Genomic DNA, 21,502 nt, shown 5'->3' on the forward strand with positions numbered 1-21,502 from the left:
CTCATTGCTGAAGCCTGGACCTGGATGGAGAGGAGATCATCCATCGATGGACCCCGGAGAGGAGAGCATCCATCGCAGGATACCGACAGCGTTAGAGTGGAGAGTTGATTACCACCACTGGAATCTTTTTTCTATTTATTTATTTTTTTAATAAAGGTCTTATCCCAACGGTGTCTGTGTGTTTTTACTAGACATGTACACAACAAAAAAATATTTTTTTTTGTTTCGTTTCGTAGATTCGTAAAGATTCGGAATTTCATAAGACGCAAGTTTTCCTATTCGGACCCGTTTGTATTTTCGTAACAGTTTTATTTTCGTTGATACTGAATGATTCATAATTCTGTCTAATTTATTTTCGTATGGCTAATCCATATTAAGATAGACTTTCTCTTAAGCCCCGTACACACGGTCAGACTTTTTGCCAGCAAACTTCAAAATTAGCAAGTTTTCCAAAAAATCCAACCGTGTGTACGCTCCATCGGACAAACTTTTTCGGTTTTCATCGGACAAAAGTTTGCTCTGCAAACAGACAAACTTTTCGGCAACAAAAGTCTGGCCAACTCCCTTCGGACAAAAATCCACGGAAAAGTTTGTTTGAAGTCCGATCGTGTGTGTACAAGGCTTTACACTGTCCAATGTGACTCAGCACAAAAGAGATAAGCTGATTGGCTAAGATATTAAGTATGATACATCACTCACTAACTACACTGCCCAGTGCCCATTCGAAAGAACGATTTGAGTACACAAATTTACAAACAGACAAAGAAAACGGATTTACAAAACACACAAATGAAAATACGAACATACGAATGAAAATACAAATATACAAAATTACGAACAGATTTAAAATACGGAATGCAAATCGTTCGTTATAGATGTCATTTTCGTTATTTTGCTGTTTCAGTGTTTCGTATTTTAGTAAGTTTGTCCAATCGTACGTTTCTATTTTCGCTTGTTCGTTATTTTGCTTGTTTATAATTCCGTAATTTTCGTATTTTAGTACTTTCAGCTATTCGGATGTTCGAATTGATCCGAATGTACGAATACTAACAAATTCGTACAAAAATTCATTCGTTATGAACGGAATCACACATGTCAGTTTTTACACTTTCTTTGTGAAATGGTAGGGGTACCCCTTACCAATTTACATAGTGGGGCCCCCTTTGTTAAAGGGTTCTTCCAGATTCCGATAAGCCCCCCGCCCGCAGACCCCCACAACCACCAGGAAAGGGTTGTGGGGATGAGGCCCTTGTCCCCATCAACATGGGAACATGGTGCTTTGAGGGGTCACAGACCTTCAAAGCATCCTCCCCATGTTGAGGGCATGTGGCCTGGTAGGGTTCAGGAGGGGGGGGCGCTCTCTCGTCCCCCCCTCTTTTCCTGTGGCCTGCCAGGTTGCGTGCTCGGATAAAGGGTCTGGTATGTATTTTTAGGGGGAACTGCACGCCATTTTTTTTTATTTGGGGTGGAGTTCCCTTAAAATCCCTACCAGACCTGAAGGGTCTGGTATTGATATTTAGGGGGAATCCCACGTCATTTGTTTTTTATTTGATGCAGGGTTCCCCTTAATATCCATACCAGACCTGAAGGGCCTGGTAATTGAATTTGGGGGGACCCCCACACATTATTATTTTTTTTATCAATGACTTTCAATGACTTTTCTCTGTATTGCCAGGAGCCGACAATTCATTATAGCCGCGAGTGCTTTTAAATGACTTTTTTTCCTTCAGAAATGACACTTTGTGCAGGGACAGTTCTAAGCACAGGAAACAAGTGCATCTTTATAGGCATACTATACACACCCCCTAGGTACGAAATTTTAAATAGTATTTTACTATTATTGTTTCACTTTAAGCATTATTAAAATCACTGCTCCTAAAAAAACTGTAGTTTTTGAAACTTTTTTTTGCATTGATACATGTCCCTTGGAGCAAGGACCCGAGTCCCCAAACACTTTTTATGACAATAACTTGCATATAAGCCTTTAAAATTAGCACTTTAGATTTTTCATGTTCGAGTTCCATTGACTTTAACGGTGTTCGGATGTTCGAACAAATTTATTGCCTGTTCGCATGTTCTGATGCGAACGAACTGGGGGGTGTTCGGCTCATCCCTAATCAACAGTATATAGCAGTCTTGTAACATCTATCAGTGTGCAGTTAAGCACTGGTAAAGCTTGTAGGAGGAGTTTTCATTTTCTTCTGACTGTCCTATGAGGCTGCATGACCCCTGTCCCTCTGGACAGTGCTGATTGGCCCTGTGCTGATCACATGCACCCCCCCAAATAAATAAATAAATACAGTAATACACACCAAAGAGAGCATGTGCAGGGTACCTCCTGTGCTATCAGCAGATGGATTGAAGGCAGTAAAAAAAGAGGAAGATCAGAGAAGACAACAAACAGCCTTTTTTACACAATACAGAGGATTAACTCCTTAGGTTTCACAGTGAGTACAACAAGCATGCTTTCCTGCATATACCAACTTGTTTTATTGTTGTGGGTTTAGTAACATTTTAATGGTTTCTGCAACATCACTAAGATTGGGCAACAGCTGACATTTGGGGCAGCCAATTGCTCTTTGTTTCTATATTTGATTTGCTGACTTTGCATTCTGTAGAGTGCAATTGGCAAGGTTTGGGGCAAGGGGCAGTATGAAAGGAAGGGATAGGAAAGTGGAGGAACAGGGAAAAGGGGGGGAAGAAAGGTGTGGATGGGGAGAAGGGGAAAGGGGAAACAAGGGGGAGGGGGAGGAAAGGAGGGAAAAGGAAGAAGGAAGAAGGGGGGGAAACAAGGCGAAAGGGGTAAACACTATGGGATGGGAAGGAGGGAAAAAAAGGAATGTGGCAAGGGAGGGGTAGGGGTGGAGAAAAACACGAGGAGGGAGACCAGAAAAGGAGAGAAAAGGAGGGGGTGGGAGAGGGGGAAGGAGGGGAAAGGAGAGGGGGAGAGAGGGAAGGGGAAAGGGGGAGGGAAAGTAAAAAGGGAGGGGGAAGGGGGGGAAAAGGGGAGAGGAATGAGAGAAAGTATGGAGGGGAAAGGGGAAAAGGGAAGGGGAGAAGAAGGGGATGCCCAACCCTAACTGGTGGAAGCATTGGACAGGGGTTGAATAAGGTTATAACTTACCATGGTGATTGCATCAGGAGATGACCCGGAGGACAAGAAGCTCCTGGTATAGTGGGGGCAGAATGACCCCTGTTTAATGATTTCACCAGTTAGGGTCAGGTATCCCCTTCTCCTCCCCTTCCCTTTTCCCCTTTCCTCTCTTTACTTTTTCTCATCCCCCCTTCCCCCTCCCTTTTTACTTTTCCTCCTCATTTCCCCTCCCCTCTCTCCCCCCTCTCCTTTCCCCTCCTTCCCCCTCTCCCACCTCCTCTTTTTCTGGTCTCCCTCCTCATGTTTTTCTCCCCCCCCAGCCCTCCCTTGCCACCCCCCTTTCTTCCCCCCTTTCCCTCCTTCCCATCCCATAGTGTTCACCCCTTTCCCCTTGTTCCCCCCCTTCTTCCTTTTCCCTCTTTTCCTCCCCCTCCCCCTTGTTCCCCTTCCCCTCCCCTTCTCCCCACCCACACCTTTCTTTCTCCCCTCCCGCCCCCTTTTCTCCGTTTCCCTCCCACTTTTCTATTTCTTCCGTTCCTACTGCCCCTTGCCCCACTCCTTGCCATGTATGTTGTATCTGGTTTTCCATTAATTTTATCATAGAGATCTACGCACAATCCCCCTTGTCTGCTGCGGGGGGAACTTAGTTGGGCGGCCTGGGTTCGCGCATGACCTTTTATTCATTGGGTAAGCTACTCTTTCTACTTATGTATTATATGCTGTACGTCTTTTGAACCATATCTTGTTCTTGTATTTTTTCTGTATTTTTTTACTTTATTTGTTCCATAGATTGGCTCTCCTGAGGAAGCGGTTTACCGCGAAACTAGTAGAGACCCTGACCAATCTATCAATTGAAAATTACAGACATCTCTTGGGGGAACCCTGAGTATCTGTCTTTTCCTTTTTTTAAATGTCAAATTTAAATGTTAAATGTATATTTGTTTTTTTATCTACAATAAACTTTTTTATATTACATTGCATATTGTTTTCATCAGTACAGAGATAATCCATTAATTCCCTGGGTTGGAATGCTAAAGGGCTAGCTTCAGCAACTACTGCCTTGCCCCCACCCCTCCTGTTTCACTATGCATTTTTTGGTACGGTATGTGGTCAGGGCAGGACTTAGGGTGGTGGGGGCCCCTGGGCTTGAGTGTTGATTGAGGGGCCCCCTGGAGCCAAGAAGCGGGGAGGGGTCGAAGTTGTTGAGCGGGGGGGTTGCCACCGAGATCGAAGCTGATCGAAGTTGTTGAGCGGGGGGCTGCCACCGATCCGAGTTGTTGAGCGGGGGGCCACCGATCAGAGCTGACCAAAGTTGCTGCGCGGTGGGGGGGCCGCCGATCGGAGTTGTTGAGCAGGGGGGGTCGCCGATTGATCAAAGTTGTTAAAGGGGGGGCCGCCGATTGTAGTTGTTGAGCGGGGGGTGAAGGGGACTTCTTACCTCTTCATCAGCAGCAGCATGGCTCTTCCTGCTTCCTCCTCCCGGGGCCCCCTATTGGGCGGGGCACATGGGCTTGAGCCCAGTCAAGCCCAATGATAAGTCCGGCCCTGTATGTGGTACTGTGTGGTGTCTGAATCCATGATTCTCACTATTTTTCTATGAATACATGTTTTTTTGTCTACAATCAGTAGCCCAAGAAGAGAATTATATTTAGCTAACCAAAAATACACACAAGTGTATGACACTTTCTGCACTTTATCAATTAAAAGCAAATACATTTTTGACAACATTTTACACTTTTGTACAACAGTCCCTTGTGTGAGTTACTTTTGCTTGAATGGATTTAATCCACTTTATGTGGCAATAAAGGTGTACTGTAACTATTGCACAAGGCACAGCTTTAAGGAGGTGTACAACATGTTTGAAACCTACCAAGGATGCTATCTGCATGAGTTTGGATGTTTTTTCTATGTTTCCATAGGTCTCGTTTGGGTACTCTGGTTCACTCCCTCAATCCAAAAATGTAATAATAAATTAAGAACATTTTCCCCAGATTGTAATGCCAATTAACATATGACTGCAACAAGATAAGCTCATAAAGGAGATGAACTAACGTGAACAGATCATTTTGTGTCAAAATTTGGAAAATGCAATATATACGGTAATAAATAATGCTGTTATTACCTTAAATGCCATTTGAATAGTCTCTTCAGAATTTGCAGGGTTGCAAAGGATGGCGATCCCAATGATATATTCCCTGAAATCTATGGAACCATCTTTGTTCTTTAAAGAAGAAAATTCATAAAGGTTAATTGATGGGAAGATGGGCTGTGTTCGTCATTTTGGCTACTTAATTATCTGTGAAAATAAAATAAACATTTTGTAAACTAATAATTATTAGGGATGAGCCGAACACCCCTCAGTTCGGTTCACAGCAGAACATGCAAAAAATGTGTTCGAACGCACGAACACCATTAAAGTCTATGGGACACAAACATGAAAAATCAAAAGTGCTAACTTTAAAGGTTAATATGCAAGTTACTGTTATAAAAAGTGTTTGGGGACCTGGGTCCTGCCCCAGGGGACATGTATCAATGCAAAAACAAGTTTTAAAAATGGCAGTTTTTTAAGGAACAGTGATTTTAATGATGCTTAAAGTGAAACAATAAATGTTAAATATTCCTTTAAATATCGTACCTGGGGGTGTCTATAGTATGCCTGTAAAGTAGCGCATGTTTCCCGTGCTTAGAAAAGTACTTGCACAAAATGACGATTCTAAAGGAAAAAAAGTAATTTAACCGGTTAAGACCCGGACCATTATGCAGGTTAAGGACCTGGCCCCTTTTTGCGATCCGGCACTGCATCGATTTAACTGACAATTGCGTGGTCGTGCGACGTGGCTCCCAATCAAAATTGGCGTCCTTTTTTTCCCACAAATAGAGCTTTCTTTTGGTGGTATTTGATCACCTATGCGGTTTTTATTTTTTTTCTATAAACAAAAATAGAGCGACAATTTAAAAAAATATATATATTTTTTTAACTTTTTGCTATAATAAAAATGTCCCCAAAAAATATCAATTTTTTTCCCTCAGTTTAGGCCGATACGTATTCTTCTACATATTTTTGGTAAAAAAATAAAAAATCGCAATAAGCGTTCATTGATTGGTTTGCGCAAAAGTTATAGCGTCTACAAAATAGGGGATAGTTTTATGGCATTTTTATTAATATTTTTTTTTTACTAGTAATGGCGGCAATCAGCGTGTTTTTTCATGGCTGCGACATTATGGCGGACACATCGGACATTTTTGACACATTTTTGGGACCATTGTCATTTTCACAGCAAAAAGTGCTATAAAAATGCACTAATTACTGTAAAAATTACAATGGCAGTGATGGGGTTAACCACTAGGGGGCGCTGTATGGGTTAAGTGTGACCTCATGTGGGTTTCTTACTTTAGGGGGGTGTGACTGTACATGTGACGTCACTGATCGTCGTTCTCTATGACAGGGAACAGACGATCACTGACACTGCCACAGAGAAGAACGGGGAAGGTTTGTTTACACTCACCTCTCCCCGTTCTTCAGCTTCTGTGACCCGATCGCAGGACACCGACGGCGATCGGGTCCTGCGGTCACGGAGTTTCGGACTGTGTCGTGAGCGCGACGTTACCAATTCACATGGGGGGGCCGGCATCTGGTGGTCCCCATTTCTAAAGGGGGCTTCCAGATTCCGATAAGCCCCCCGCCCGCAGATCCCCACAACCACCGGACAAGGGTTGTGGGGATGAGGCCCTTGTTCCCATCAACATGGGAACATCCTCCCCATGTTGAGGGCATGTGGCCTGGTACGGTTCAGGAGGGGGGTGCTCTCTCATCCCCCACTCTTTTTCTGCGGCCTGCCAGATTGCAGGCTCGGATAAGGGTCTGGTATGGATTTTTGGGGGGAACCCACGCCATTTTTTTTAATTTTGGCGTGAGGTTCCCCTTAAAATCCATACCAGACCTGAAGGGTCTGGTATGGATTTTGAAGAGGACCCCCTACACCATTTTTTTTTGACGCAGGGTTCCCCTAATATCCATAAAAGACCTGAAGGGCCTGGTAATGAAATTTGGGGGGATTCCCACACATTTTTTTTTACTTTGGGGTTCCCCTTAATATTTATACTAGACCCAAAGGGTCTGGTAATGGACTGGGGGGGGCATGTCATTTTTTTAAATGACTTATCTGTATTCTGGCGTCACCTGAAAACCAGGGATACACTAAGCTACACACTCTATTGGAGCACAAAGGACTTTAATGCCATTACCTGTTATCCTTCCCATGTATATGGATTGAGGCTATTCAGGTTGGCGATCGTTGAGGCAGATTTACCCATCTGCTCACTCATGTCCGGCCAAGTGTACCTTGTGCATAGCTCATTTTGTGAATACATCCCTGGAATAGGTTTTTTGTCTGTTGCTTACCAGCAACTTATTGTCATACCATCCTATGCAACTTGCAACTTTGTTTTTCATTTCATGATACTACTCCCCTAACTGGTTGAAATAACATTCCTCTGTGAATTACAACCAACAATAGGCCAACAAGAGACCGTTCGTTGCTTACCTCCAACGCAGGTTACTTTTTAATGAGATATCTATGCTCCTGAGGAAGCGCTAATCCCAAAGCGCGCAACATGTTGAGCAAGCCCTCCTGTACCTCTGGATAACCACCTGATCATTTGTGATATAACCTACTTTATGATTATGCTTTTTATTTAAGCTTTTTATGTTAGAATCATATAATGAATGTGAACCTCGTGTGTGGAACCAGTTATTAATTTAATTTCATTTGTGATTTTATATCTATAACTGTTTTTATGATATTTCTATACCAATAATAATAAAAACTTTTCTAGTTTTTCATACTACTTGTCTTTAAAGCCCAATTCACTAGTCTCCAGCTTAATTCTACAATATCGGGCGGCGGCACACCTATCACTGGTGCATCCGTAGTATCACCCTACGATCGATGTACATGAAATTAGGTCTTTTTCCTCGACTTATCTGTATTGCCGGGACCCGGCAATTTATTATAGCCGCAAGTAGTTTTAAATTACTTTTTTTCATTTAAAAATGTCATTTTGTGCAGGGACTTTTCAAAGCACGGCAAACATGCGCTACTTTACAGGCATACTATAGACAACCCCCAGGTACAAAATGTAAAGGAATATGCCATTTTTAAAACTTTTTTTGCATTGATACATGTCCCCTGGGGCAGAACCCAGGTCCCCAAAAACTTTTTATGACAATAACTTGCATATTAACCTTTAAAATTAGCACTTTTGTTTTAGCCCATAGATTTTTAAAGGGTGTTCCGTGGCTTTTGAATTTGCCGCAAACACCCCAAATTGTTCGCTATTCGGCGAACGGGCGATCAGCCAATGTTCAACCCAAACATAAAGCTCATCCCTAATAATTACAGTTAGAAATGAATTTTGCAAAAGTACCTTGCTAAATAATGTATACAAAATTAACCCTAAGCCTGTTGAAAACCCTTTCTTATACCCAGTAAAGTGAATAGATCAGCCCTCAAAATTTCCACTCGCCTACTAGCATTTGGCGAGTGGATTTAAGCTGGGGGCGAGTGATGACAGGGCTGCATGACCAATCTCCCTCCAATCTGTGCCTACACTTAGAGACCCGATGAGATTGGCGGCCGAAGAGGAAAGGTGCATGCTCGGGAAAAGTAGTCTGGTGAGCCGCGCACAAGCAGAGCAGTACACAGGTGCTCTCCTTACAATTCTCATTAAGCCATGGGACCTAACAGTATGACCTCTTTGAGCCTGCCCCCCTCCCCCGGGCCCCGACCAATGTAGCTGAAGAGCAGAAAGTAATGAGTGAGGTGGAGGATTGCAAAAATTACCACTCCGGTGCAGCGCTCACTGAAAGTTGCCCTGACATGAGAGCGGCAGCCTTCTAGCTTGTGCAGTTTTCTTCTCCTTGTGCTCTATGTCAGTGTCCAACAGTTTAGCCTGAGCACTGTGAACAGACTGGTCTCAATGTGTGCTGTGCGCTGTCAGTGTGCGCTGTGCTATGGTGTCAATGGCTGTGCAGTTGTGTGGATCTCAGCGCTGGATTATACTTCCTCCCGCTGTGCTGCAGCTCCTCTCCTCTCTGCCAGCCTCATTAAAAGGGGGAAGTGGGGACATGCAAGCTTGGAGCCGCACACACAGGCTCCTGATGATGAGATGAATGGGAGAGAGAGGGGATGGATGGGAGTTGCAGAGGAGACAGCAAGAGAATGGGGAAGAGACCCAGTTCTAGTGCCCTGTCCCTCTGGTCTGCCCCCAGTGCCCTGTCCCTCTGGTCTGCTCCCAGTGCCCTGTCCCTCTGGTCTGCCCCCAGTGCCCTGTCCCTCTGGTCTGCCCCCAGTGCCCTGTCCCTCTGGTCTGCCCCCAGTGCCCTGTCCCATTTTGTTAAAGTTGTTGTTGGTAATATTTAATTTTGTAACTTGATTCTGCATAAAACATTGTCATTCCATGAGATAATCTACGAGGGCGTGTTTTTACGGGTGCAATTAGGCGCAGGGCAGTGTATGAATTAGGTGGGGCAACTGGTGGCGAGTAACTCTTGAGGCCTGGCTAGTAGCTCAGGACTTGAAATTTTGAGCCCTGGAATAGATGATACACAAAGATGAAAAAAAATCTCCCTACATAAGTTGTACATGTATATCTGCAGTCTTTCCCGTTCTACATGCTTTAGAAAGTGCAGATCGTGTTACGAATCTTTCTTCCTCATTCAGCAGTGGATGTGGAGTCTAGGCATACACTGTGTGAGAGCTGATTGGAGGAAAGGAACCTCCCCCCGCCTTCACATAGGCAGAAGAACAAAGAAACTTACAGAGCTGCAGTCTGAATAGGAAAACTCTCTGCTTATCTATCTCTAAAGCAATCCCCCCCAGACACAAATTTCCAGCTGCTTTTATCTCGTGTGTCAAAGAACTTGTCATAAGTTATCATGCTGGCACTGAGAGTTTTAGAGAGAGATAAGTAAGCAATACAGATATATGTGCCCAGGTCAGATTTCATGAATGGGGGTTTACAACCACTTTAAAAAGGTTGTAAACTCAGAAAAAAAAAAGAAAAAAAAATCAAGTTACGCTTATCGATAATGTCTTTCCAGTAGTCTTTCAGGACAGCCACAATGAGAGATCCTCCTTGTACTTAGGAAACACTGCGCCAGCCCATAAATTCTCACTTCCCCCTGCTGGACCTCAGTTTTTAGTGTTTCCTCATGTGGGGAGACACTGTGCATGGAACCAGTTTTTTCCAAGATCACTTCCGGCCACCTGGGGAGACGCGAGAACACATTAATAATCTTTTATAAGACCCCCCAAACTTTTGGGTGGGTAACTAGGGCTGTCCTGAAAGACTACTGGAAAAGACGTTACTGGTTAGCGTAACTTTAATTTTCCCTTTTCGTCTTTCAGGACAGCAAAAATGAGAGGATAGATGAGCACTTACCAGTTAGGGAGGGACTACAGCTTGCAAAACCTTTCACCCAAAGGCTTGCTCACCTGCCGACACCAGGTCCACTAAAGTGGAGTAGCTGGACCATGTTGTTGCCTTGCATATCAGTTCTGGTGTTGCTCCAGCTGTTTCTGCCTGAGAGGCTGCCATAGCTCTGGTAGAGTGTGCTTTTATACCCGTAGGTATCTCTGTCCCTGCTAATGCATAGGCCCGTGTAATGGTTACTCTGAGCCATCTGGCAATAGTGCGCCAAGACGCTTTGTACCCCTTTCTGGCCCCTGAAAACAAAATAAATAAAGAGTCTGACTTCCTTAATGCTTTTGTCAGCTCTAGGTACTGCAGGATACTTCTTCTGACGTCCAAAGTATGAAACCTCCACTCCCTTTCTCCCGAGGGGTTGGGAAGAAAATGGGTAAGACTACCTCCTGGTTTCTATGGAATCTCAAAGCCACTTTAGGTAGAAATGCCGAAACGGTCTTAAAAACGACTCGATCTGGGAAAATAACACAAAAAGGGGGTCTAACTGATAAGGCTTCTATCTTGCTGACCCTCCTGGCAGTAGTCACCGCTACCAAAAATACTGTTTTTAAAGTAAGTTCCTTTAGTAAACACTCTTCTAAAGGTTCAAAGGGAGCTCCCGTTAGGGTCTGCAAGACTAGGGATAGGTCCCAGCTGGGAAAGGGTGGACCCCCAACTGGTATTTGTCTTGTTAGAGCCCTGAAGAATCTGACTACCCATGGGTTGTTGGCCAGAGGCTTTTCTAGATATGCACTGTGTGCATATGAGTGCTGAAATCTGACTCTTGAGGGTATCTATGGATAAACCCTTATCTGCCCCACACTGTAGGAATTCCAAAACTGCTGTGGGACTCTGCACCGAAAAGGAGCTTCCTATGCACCACTCATTAAAGCGGAGCCAGACCTTTCTGTAGATCTGGTGCGTTTCCTTCTTTCTGCTATTGAGGAGGGTAAAGATCAACTTCTTTGCAAATCCCTTAGATTTTAATAATCCCTCTTAAGTAGCCAGGCCGATAGCTTCCATTAATGTACCTGAGGACAGAGAACTCGACCTTGAGAGAGGAGATCTTCCTGGGGTGGCAGCAACAGGGGAGGTTCTACTGCTAGCTGTTTGAGAATTGAGAACCATGCCCTCTTGGGCCAATGTGGTGCCACCAGAATCAGAGAAGATTTCTCTGTTTAAAACTTCCTCAAAACTGCCGGCAGCAATACTGGAGGCGGGAAGGCATAGCATGTTTTGAAATACCAGCTCTGGATCACCCCTAGTGCCCCCTCCCCTCCATTTAGGGAGAAAAAACAGGGGGCTTTCGCGTTGTTCCTTGATGCAAAGAGGTCCACTTCCGGAGGCCCCATCTTTTGAATATTAGATTGAAGACCTCCTGGTTGAGGACCCATTCGCCCTCTTTCAGCTGTTTTTGACTGAGAAAATCTACAACCACGTTTCTCTCCCCTCTCAGGAAGATTGCTGTGAATGTTATTCAGAATGATTGTTGCTAGGACCAACAGGTCTCCACTTCCCGTGCCACCCTGCTTGTTTATGTAAGCTACGACAGACAAGTTTTCTGACCTCACCTGAATGTGGTGGCCCTGGAGTTCCTTTTTGAAAAACCTGAGGGCCAGCCCGACTGCCTTAAGCTCCTTCCAATTGGACAATCTTTTTAGTTCCTGGTCTCTCCAGGTGCCCTGTGCTAGAAGGGATCCTAGATGTACTCCCGAGTCACTTGCGTATGTGGTTACCACCCGAGAAACCGGGATGAGCCACAGACGTCCTTGCGACAGGTTCGCTACCTTTCTCCACCACCAGAGTGATCTTTTTACCTGATGTGGAACGTGTATTAATGTGTCTAGCCCTGACTGTGGTCCCACACCTTTAGAACAAAGGCCTGCAGGGGATGAAAGTGTAGACCTGCCCACTGAACCGCTGAAAGGGTAGAGGTTAGCAGACCGAAAGTTGACATTAGAGACCTTATAGAGACGTGTTGGTTGCCCTGGAGAGAGGCTACTGCTCTGTCCAGCTTCAGTATTTTCTCAGTCGGGAGAAAAACTCTCAACAGTGTCGAGTCCAGCAGGTAACCTAGGTACGTGATACATTGTGAGGGAATCAGGCTGGATTTCTCGAAGTTCAGCAGCCACCCCAGGCCTGTCGGTTCGAGATTTTTGACTAATTGTTCTGGAGATGCTGCAAATAGGAGCAAGTCATCCAAGTATGCTATTATTGACACCCCCTGGAGTCGCAGAATAGCAAGGGCCTCCGACATGACTTTTTTAAATATAAAGGGCGAGTAGGATAGCCTGAATGGCAGTGCTTGAAACTGTTGGTGTACTGTTACTCCATCTAAGTCTACTGCTAGCCGGAGAAACCTCTGAGAGGTTTCTGCGATAGAGACATATAGGTATGTGTCCCTGAGGTCCAGGGATACCATAAAACAATTGTGGGGTAACAGGGCTCTAACCGTGAAGATTGACTCCATGCAGAATCTCTTGTAGGTAATTGGTCTGAATTTTCCTGAGGGTTTTTTTTACAACAAAAATGTGTGAATAGAAACCCTCTCCTTCCTCCACCTTTGGAACTCAGTGAATTACATTCTGGACCTCTAGGTCCCTTAGAGCCTCCAACAGAGCCTCGGCCTTTGCCATGCACCTGGGTAGATGCGTGACAAGGAATCTTCGTGGGGAAGGTCTTGTGAACTCCAGGAGGTACCCCTTCTTATGACTCCCAGGATGAACTGGTTAGGGGAAATTTCATCCCACTGTGGGAGGAAGTCCCCCAGTCTTCCACCCATCGTGCTTGGAGGGTCATTGGTTTTAACGGGGCTGCTCAGGAGGGGGCAAAAAATTGTCCCTCATTTGTCCTTGCCTCTTTGGCCCCAGGTCTTCTTCTGGCCTTTTGGTTTGGGGGCCTCCCTACGTCTTTGTGGCTGAAACCCCCTTCTTTGTCTGTACTGGGGTTTTCCGTTTTAAGTGGGAAGGACTTTTTTCTGTCTGCCGCGCGGTCTAATACGTCTCTAAACATGGACCAAAGAGTAGGTCTCCCGTCAAAGGTATCCCACATAAAACTTGACCTTAGAGGCGCTGTCGCCTGGGCAGGTTTTCAGCCAGAGGGCTCTCCTGGCAGAGTTGGTCAGGGCCGACGATCTGGCTGACATGCGGACCGATTCTCCCGAGGCATCTGCTATGTACACGATACCTCGCAGAATCGTAGGAAAAGAAGATAGAATAATTTCCATGGCAGTTCCTGCTTCAATATGCTCTTGAATCTGGGAGAGCCAATGTTCTAAGTTGTGGGTCACAACTGTGAAGGCCATTTCTGGCTTTAGATTGCCTTTTGTTGAGTCCCACGTCTTTTTTTTAGGAGGAAGTCTATTCTTTTGTCCATGACATCAGCCAAGACTCCCATGTCCTTAAACGCCAGATCTGTATGCCTGGAGACCTGGAGAAGGTGGCGTCTAATTTGGGTCTTTTATTCCAAATGGATGTGGGATCCTCCAAAAATGGGAAGCTTCTCTTTAGAGACCTAGAGAAAAAGGGCCTCCTTTCAGGATCCTGTCACTCCTTAACGGTTTCAACCAATACCTCATGTACTGGGAAGACTTTGGCCCAGATTCACATACAGCGGCGCACATTTATACTTTGCGCTACGCCGACGCAGCGCAGAGAGGCAAGCACTGGATTCACAAAGCCAGTGCTGCCAAATCTGCGCTGGGTTTCCTAGGCGTAAGCTGGCGTATGTGGAAGTGGGCCATGCAAATGAGGCGTGACCCCATGCAAATGATGGGCTGAGTCTCAGACAGAGACGTATAATGAACGGTGCATGCGCCGTTCCGTGGACGCATCCCAGTGCGCATGCTCAGAATCACGTCGGAACTACTCCCTAAGATACGCCGGATCACTACCTACGGCATGAACGTAACCTACGCCTAGTCATATTCACGTCCTACGTAAACTACGTAAAATACGTTGGCTTGTGTTCCCTGGTGCAGCCCTTTGCATGGATGCTGCTGAGTTACACCTCCTTTATGGGGCATAACTTTACGCTGGACATATGACTTAACGCGCACTGCGTCGGACGGACGGACGTTCGTGAATTGGCGTATCTCCCTCATTTGCATATGTGAATAAAAAATCAATGGGAGCGCCAAATACGTCCAGCGTAAATATGCGCACACTCTACGCCGGCGTAGGCAAGTTACGTCATTCAAATGAAGCCTATTTTAAGGCGTATCTTAGTTTCTGAGTCTGGCGCATAGATACGATGGCGCATATTTGCACTTAAGCTGCGTATCTGGAGATACGTCGGCGTAAGTGCTTTGTGAATCCGGGCCTTTTTTCTTTTGTTCCCCCAAGCCCCTGTACATTTGATCATGGAGTGTTAGGGTTTTTTTGTCTGTCTGAATACCGAGGGTTGTGTAAATTGCCCCCAAGAGGTCCTCTACCTCAACCAGGGACAATTTATATCTGGAGGGTTTCCTGGCCTCCCGTCCCAGTTCTCTCCTTCTGAACCCTCTTTGAAGTCAGAGGTGGCACTGTCTGGCCTCTGTTTCACCTCAGAAGGGCTTAAAACTTCCTCTGCCATAACTGCAGTAGCGGGTCTGGCAGGTTCAGAGCCCTGAGCCTGTGGCATTTTTTTTTTCCTGGGGTGCGGGATTAGTGGGGAGTTGAAACTTTTAAAAAAGAGATTTAAACGATGAAAAGGTGGACGAGAGAACTATGCATCGATTTTGATTTTGACTTTTCTGTAGCTTTCTAAAATACATGTACCCAAACAGGCAGACAAAAAAATCACTTTAAGCAGACAGTTTACAACCCTGGGAGTGCACTATACCCTCTTAATATGCAGGGATCTGAGTTTCCCCCCCTGACCACTCAGAGGGTCTGCCCCTCCATAGATAGGAACCATAAATGGAGGGGCAATCCTAGATAGAGAGGGCCCTTTCCCAGGGTTTTCTTACCTTAGGAAGGTTGGAGGTAGCGTATGTTGTCTGGGCATCAGCTTCTGACATTACTGCAGTTGGCCGCTTGCTGTGGAGTCTCACGCTGTCTGTGCGCATTCCCGACTCCTCTCTACCCTGTGCCCGGCTCCCTATCAGCTCCTCGACCCGGTACCGGAAGTCGCGGGTCAAAGGGAAGCATCCGCCCTCTGTCGGAAATGACATCACCCGCCGTCCGGCCCATCTAGTTCCATAAAAAATGTGGCCTGTACTGTGTACAGGGAGAGCGGAGCTGCCTCCCTGCTGAGGCCCTGTGGACGTGACAGGGGTCCCCCGCAACCTGAAGTGGCGCTCGATGAGGATGGGCCCCTGCTTCCCTTACAGGGTTCCTTAATGGCCACAATCTCCCTGACTGATCGGCCTGGTTCCATGCACAGTGTCTCCCCACAGGAGGAAACACTAAAAACTGAGGTACGGCAGGGGGGAGTGAGAATTTATGGGCTGGCGCAGTGTTTCCTAAGGAGGAGCCTATGTCTCTATGTTCTGTCCACCAGACATATTCTGATTATCTGTATCCGTGTTGTGAAAATAACATGTAAAGTTTGTAATTTACATAAGACAATCATATGCGGAGTGCAGGCGCCATCTAGTGTTCTTTTTTGGTATTGCTGCAGTGTTCGGTTTATTTGATTACTGTATGTGTAGATAAGGAAGTTGTTAGTAAGCAGGAAATTCTGGGTATAATCATCACAGGAAGTGAACCAGCCACCATTCTTTGAGAAGACACTGCAGGAAGCAAGACATGTCTTGCTCATTCTATCGCCATCTTCCCTTAGAGAACTTAAAAAGTATGTTTTTACTATCTCATCCTATATTGCATATTGTTTCTGTAATGCATGCTGTATTGTATGCAATATTGTACTTATTGAGGTCTGTTTCTGTTATTTTGTAGTTTCATCTGGCTTGTTCTAAAAAAAACTGAGATCCAAGAAATATGGTATCTGAAGTTTATGGGACAAGGAGATTTAGCTATATGTCATTGAGACAGAATAGTGAAATTTTTAAGCTGACCTCTGAAGGGAAGATAAGCAGACTTTGGAAGTCTGTACAGCTGGGGCTTACCAGTAACCATACAGTCGGAAGCCTTAAAGAAACAGGCCTGCGGTAGGAGAAGCAAGCAGCCACGCTACATAGAGATTCAAGCGGCATTGACACTAGAACGGTCTCTATACAGCAATACAGCTTCTTCCCTGCAGCCATGTCTCACAGTGGGACATCTTCTTGCAAAACACGTTCACAAAAAAGCACATCTAGGTCATCTGTCACAAATGCAGCAGCTATCGCCCGTTTAAAAGCTGAAGCAGCCAGAGCCAGGGCCGCATTCACAGACCAAGAGCTGCAGATGAAAACAGAAAAGGCCCACTTTGAAAGGGTGAGACAGGAACAAGAGAGAGAGAGAAAGAAAGAGTACGCATGGGACAAGAGAGAGAGAAGGAAAGAGTACGAATGTAGTAGGAGAGAGAGAAACAAAGAATACGCCTGGAGGCCGAGCTAGCTCAGCAAGAGGCATCTCTGAAATTGCACCAAGTTATCCTAGAAGCTAACATGGAAAGGCTGGCAGTGGACCAAGACGCTGCCACCACCATAGCAGAAGCTTTGGAAGCAGCCGTCTACGATGAGCCAAGGGTAGGTAGCAGCATATCAAGCCTAGAGGAGGACCAACAAGATTCCTTGCAACGCACATCAGATTATGTCTACCAGCACTGTGACACAAGCAGCATCCCACAACAAGAAATTAAACATGACATCAGTGAGTCACATCAAAAAAGCAGCAACAAGACGACCTTGGACCCCAGTGCTACAAGCAAGAAAAATCTGACAGAGTTCCAGACTTTCCAGTCCCAACCAAACCTTCTACTCCACAAGGTACCCAGCCTTCATACAAACATCAAACACCTGTCTTCATTCCAACGGTGTATGCAACGAGCCGGTACGAATTGCCAACCTTATGCCAGTTTGAGCCCAGCGTGCCTATAGAAGAGACTTCTACCAGGTACGCCTATACACCACAGTACATCAGCAGCCTACCCAAATGCCAATCAGGCTACTGTAGACTTTGCCAAGTTCCTTGCCAAACGTGAGTTAGTTACCCAAGGACTTGTGAAATTGTGTGATCGCCCTCAACACTACAGGCAGAGGTGTATTTAGGTTTTGTGCTGCCCTAGGCCTGACTAAACTCATGCGCCTCCTAATTTAAATACGAACCACCCTTCCTGTCAAGTACACACCCCTTCCTATTTAAGACCCACCCTGTCCTGCCAGTAGCTTCTTTGCAGCGCATTAGGAGTGGTGAATACACCGCTCTTAAAGCGCCCCTGCCCACTGAAATCAAAGTGCCGCCCTAGGCCTTGTCGGCCTAGGCCAAGATACAGCTCTGACTAGAGGGCGTGGCGATCCTCTTTCCAGAGTGTCATTCAAGGTCTAGATCTATCCTGCAGGGAACAGATAGAACTCCTCGTAAAGTGGCTTGGCAATGATTCTGCTGAACATGCCAAAAGGATCAGAGACATTAATATAAACCACCCTGAGATAGGCCTTACAAACATCTAGAACAGACTGGATAGATGTTATGGCTCACCAGAGGCTAAAGAGAGTACACTGTTTAAAAGGATAGATGACTTCCCAAAAATACCTAGCAGAGGTTGCCAAAGACTTCAGTGACCTGTGTATGGAGTTACAAGTGGCTAAAGCAGAAGGGGACTTGCCTGGCCTTTCTTATCTTGACTTTGCTAGAGGTTTTAACTCTTTAGCACAAAAACTTCCTTATGAGTTACACAAAATATGGATTGCTCATGGATGTAATTACAAATGAAAACACAATGTGCCTTTTCCAACTTTTAGTGAGTTTGTGGACTTTGTAGACAGACAAGCAGGAACAAAAGATGACCCCCAGCTTAATTTTTACAGTGTCTTATACCCCTTCTTCTGGCACTAAACAACTCAGAGCTCCAGTAGCAGTGCATAAAACTAACATTTCTTCCCATAGATTTGCAGAGTCTCAGCCAGAGGATCAAGACAGCGACCCTACTAAGTTCTGCCTTCTACATAAGATGCCAAATCCTCTTCTGAAATGCAGAGCCTTCAGGACAAAGACCATCCAGGATCACAAAGCTTTCCTTCATCTGTTCTTCATCCACACACTTCGCCAAGGACTGTAAGGTCAGTGTTAAATGTACAGAATGTGACAGCACAGAGCACAACACAGCTCCACACCCAAGGCCTACTCCAAGAACTTTCCCACCTGTTAATAGGGACAAGGAGCAAGGCAAGGAGACCAAATACTCTAGGACAGACGCCATAGAAATCACTTCACAGTGCACTGAAGTCTGCAAAGGAAGTACAGGTGGCAGATCCTGCTCTAAAGTCTCCTAATGCCGTGTACACACAATCGGTCAAACCGATGAGAATGGTCTGATGTACCGTTTTCATCGGACCAAACTGATCGTGTGTGGGCCCCATCGGTTAATTATCCATAGGTTAAAAAAAAGCAACCTTGTTTTAAATTTAACCGATGGATACCTAACCGATAGAAAAAAACGATCATTTGTAGGCACGTCCATCGGTTAAAAATCCACACATGCTCAGAATCAAGTCGACGCATGCTTGGAAGCATTGAACTTCGTTTTTTTCAGCACATCGTTGTGTTTTACGTCACCGTGTTCTGACACAATCGTTTTTTTAACCGATGGTGTGTAGGAACGACTGACCATCAGTCAGCTTCATCAGTTAACCGATGAAAACGGTCCATCAGACCGCTCACATCGAATGGACCGATCGCGTGTACAGGGCTTTAGAGTTCACCCAAAAGGACGCAGAGACAAAGCAGTCAAGCTCTACATCATTTTGGATGATCAGAGTAATAAGTCACTAGATAGACCTGCATTTTTTGACATTCTAAACCTTAACCACTTAAGCCCCGGACCATATTGCTGGTCAAAGACCAGGCCACTTTTTGCGATTCGGCACTGCGTCGCTTTAACTGACAATTGCGCGGTCGTGCGACGTGACTCCCAAACAAAATTTGTGTCCTTTTTTTCCTCACAAATAGAGCTTTCTTTTGGTGGTATTTGATCACCTCTGCAGTTTTTAGTTTTTGCGCTATAAACAAAAACAGAGCGACAATTTTGAAAAAACTGAATATTTTTTACTTTTTGCTATAATAAATATCCCCCAAAAATAGATAAGAAAAAATTTTTTTCCTCAGTTTAGGCCGATATGTATTCTTCTACATATTTTTCATAAAAAAAAAGCAATAAGCGTTTATTGATTGGTTTACACAAAAGTTATAGCGTTTACAAAATAGGGGATATTTTTATGGCATTTTTATTAATATATATATTTTTTTACTAGTAATGGCGGCGATCAGCGATTTTTATCGGTACTACGACATTATGGCAGACACTTCGGACACTTTTGACACAATTTTGGGACCATTGGCATTTTTATAGCGATCTGTGCTATAAAAATGCATTGATTACTATAAAAATGCCACTGGCAGGTAAGGGGTTAACACTAGGTGGCGAGGAAGCGGTTAAGTATGTTCCCTGGGTGTGTTCTAACTGAAGGGGGGGTGGACTGACTTGGGGAAATGACTGATCGCTGTTCATACAATGTATGAACAGACAATCAGGCATTTCTCCCCCTGACAGGACCAGGAGCTGTGTGTTTACACACACAGCTCCCGGTTCTCACTCTGTAACGAGCGATCGTGGGTGCCCGGCCGTGATCGCACCCGCCGGGCACACGCGTTGGCGTCAGGGGCGAGTGGGCGGCGCGCGCCCCTATTGGCTGCCCAGCAGAGCCGACCTGCCGCAGTATAACTGCGACGGCTGGTCAGCAAGCAGTTAAAGGCCCCAGCAGCCCTTACTTTCTTAGGACTTGTGCTGGTACAGTGGAAACGGCTGGGAGAAGAGCTGACGGCCTACAAAATGAATCTTTGGATGGCAAGACATGCCTACCCTTACCAACCATAATAGAGTGCAACCAGATGCCAGACAACAGATCAGAGATTCCCACATCAGATGCAGTAGTTCACCAGACTCACTTTAATCACATAGTACATCTCACACCAGAACTAGATGATCAGGCTCAGATAATCTTACTCCTAGAGAGATATCTTGCAAGTCCACAAAGTAAGAAAACTAATCAGCGGTCCTCGAAACACTCCACATGCCTAAAAACTGGATCTTGGGTGGGTCATTATAAGTGATGTTTTTCTGGGAGGTGCACACAAACCGGCATCTGTTAATAACCTGCTCACTAGTACCCTCGAGAATGTTCGTCCTCTTTTCCAACCCTGTCAAAATCACATCCTCATAAAGGAGCTACCACACAACAACCCTGTACCTCTTTCCTTTCTAAGTCCCCTCTGTGACAGCAATACCTATGACGACGACCAAAGCGACTTAGGAAGCATAGGGCCTGATCCACAGTGAGAGTACGCCGGCGTATCTACTGATACGCCGGCGTAATTTCAAATTTCCCACGTCGTATCTTTAGTTTGAATCCTCAAACCAAGATACGACGGCATCTGGATTTGATCCGACAGGCGTACGGCTTCGTACGCCTTTGGATCGTAGATGCAATACTTCGGCGTCCGCTGGGTGGAGTTTGCGTCGTTTTCCGCGTTAGGTATGCAAATTAGCTATTTCCGACGATTCACGAATGTACGCGCGGCCGTCGCATTCTCTTACGTCGTCTCTAGTCGGCTTTTTCCGGCGTATAGTTAAAGCTGCTTTTTTGCGCCATATAGTTAGATTTGCCATGTTAAGTATGGCCGTCGTTCCCGCTTCGGAATTTGAATTTTTTCTTTTTTTGCGTAAGTCGTCCGTGAATCGGGATGGACGTAAGTCACGTCTAAGTTTAAAAAATTACGTCCTTACGACGTCATTTCGCGCAATGCACGGCGGGAAATTTAGAAACGGAGCATGCGCAGTTCATTCGGCGCGGGGACG

The 21,502-nt window shown here is 45.4% G+C and overlaps 1 protein-coding gene across 2 annotated transcripts in view; it reads right to left on the reverse strand.

Annotated features, from left to right (window-relative positions):
* The window catches only part of LPCAT2 (lysophosphatidylcholine acyltransferase 2), a 660,866-nt gene that overhangs the window by 122,142 nt on the left and 517,222 nt on the right, over window positions 1-21,502 (reverse strand). For both annotated transcript variants that reach the window (XM_040328743.1, XM_040328745.1), the window contains exon 13: window positions 5,217-5,315. In XM_040328743.1, the coding sequence (XP_040184677.1) occupies window positions 5,217-5,315 (99 nt within the window). The remainder of the gene's footprint in view (window positions 1-5,216; window positions 5,316-21,502) is intronic.

Source organism: Rana temporaria, chromosome 11 (genome assembly GCF_905171775.1).
Source record: "Rana temporaria chromosome 11, aRanTem1.1, whole genome shotgun sequence".
Lineage (NCBI taxonomy): Eukaryota > Metazoa > Chordata > Amphibia > Anura > Ranidae > Rana > Rana temporaria.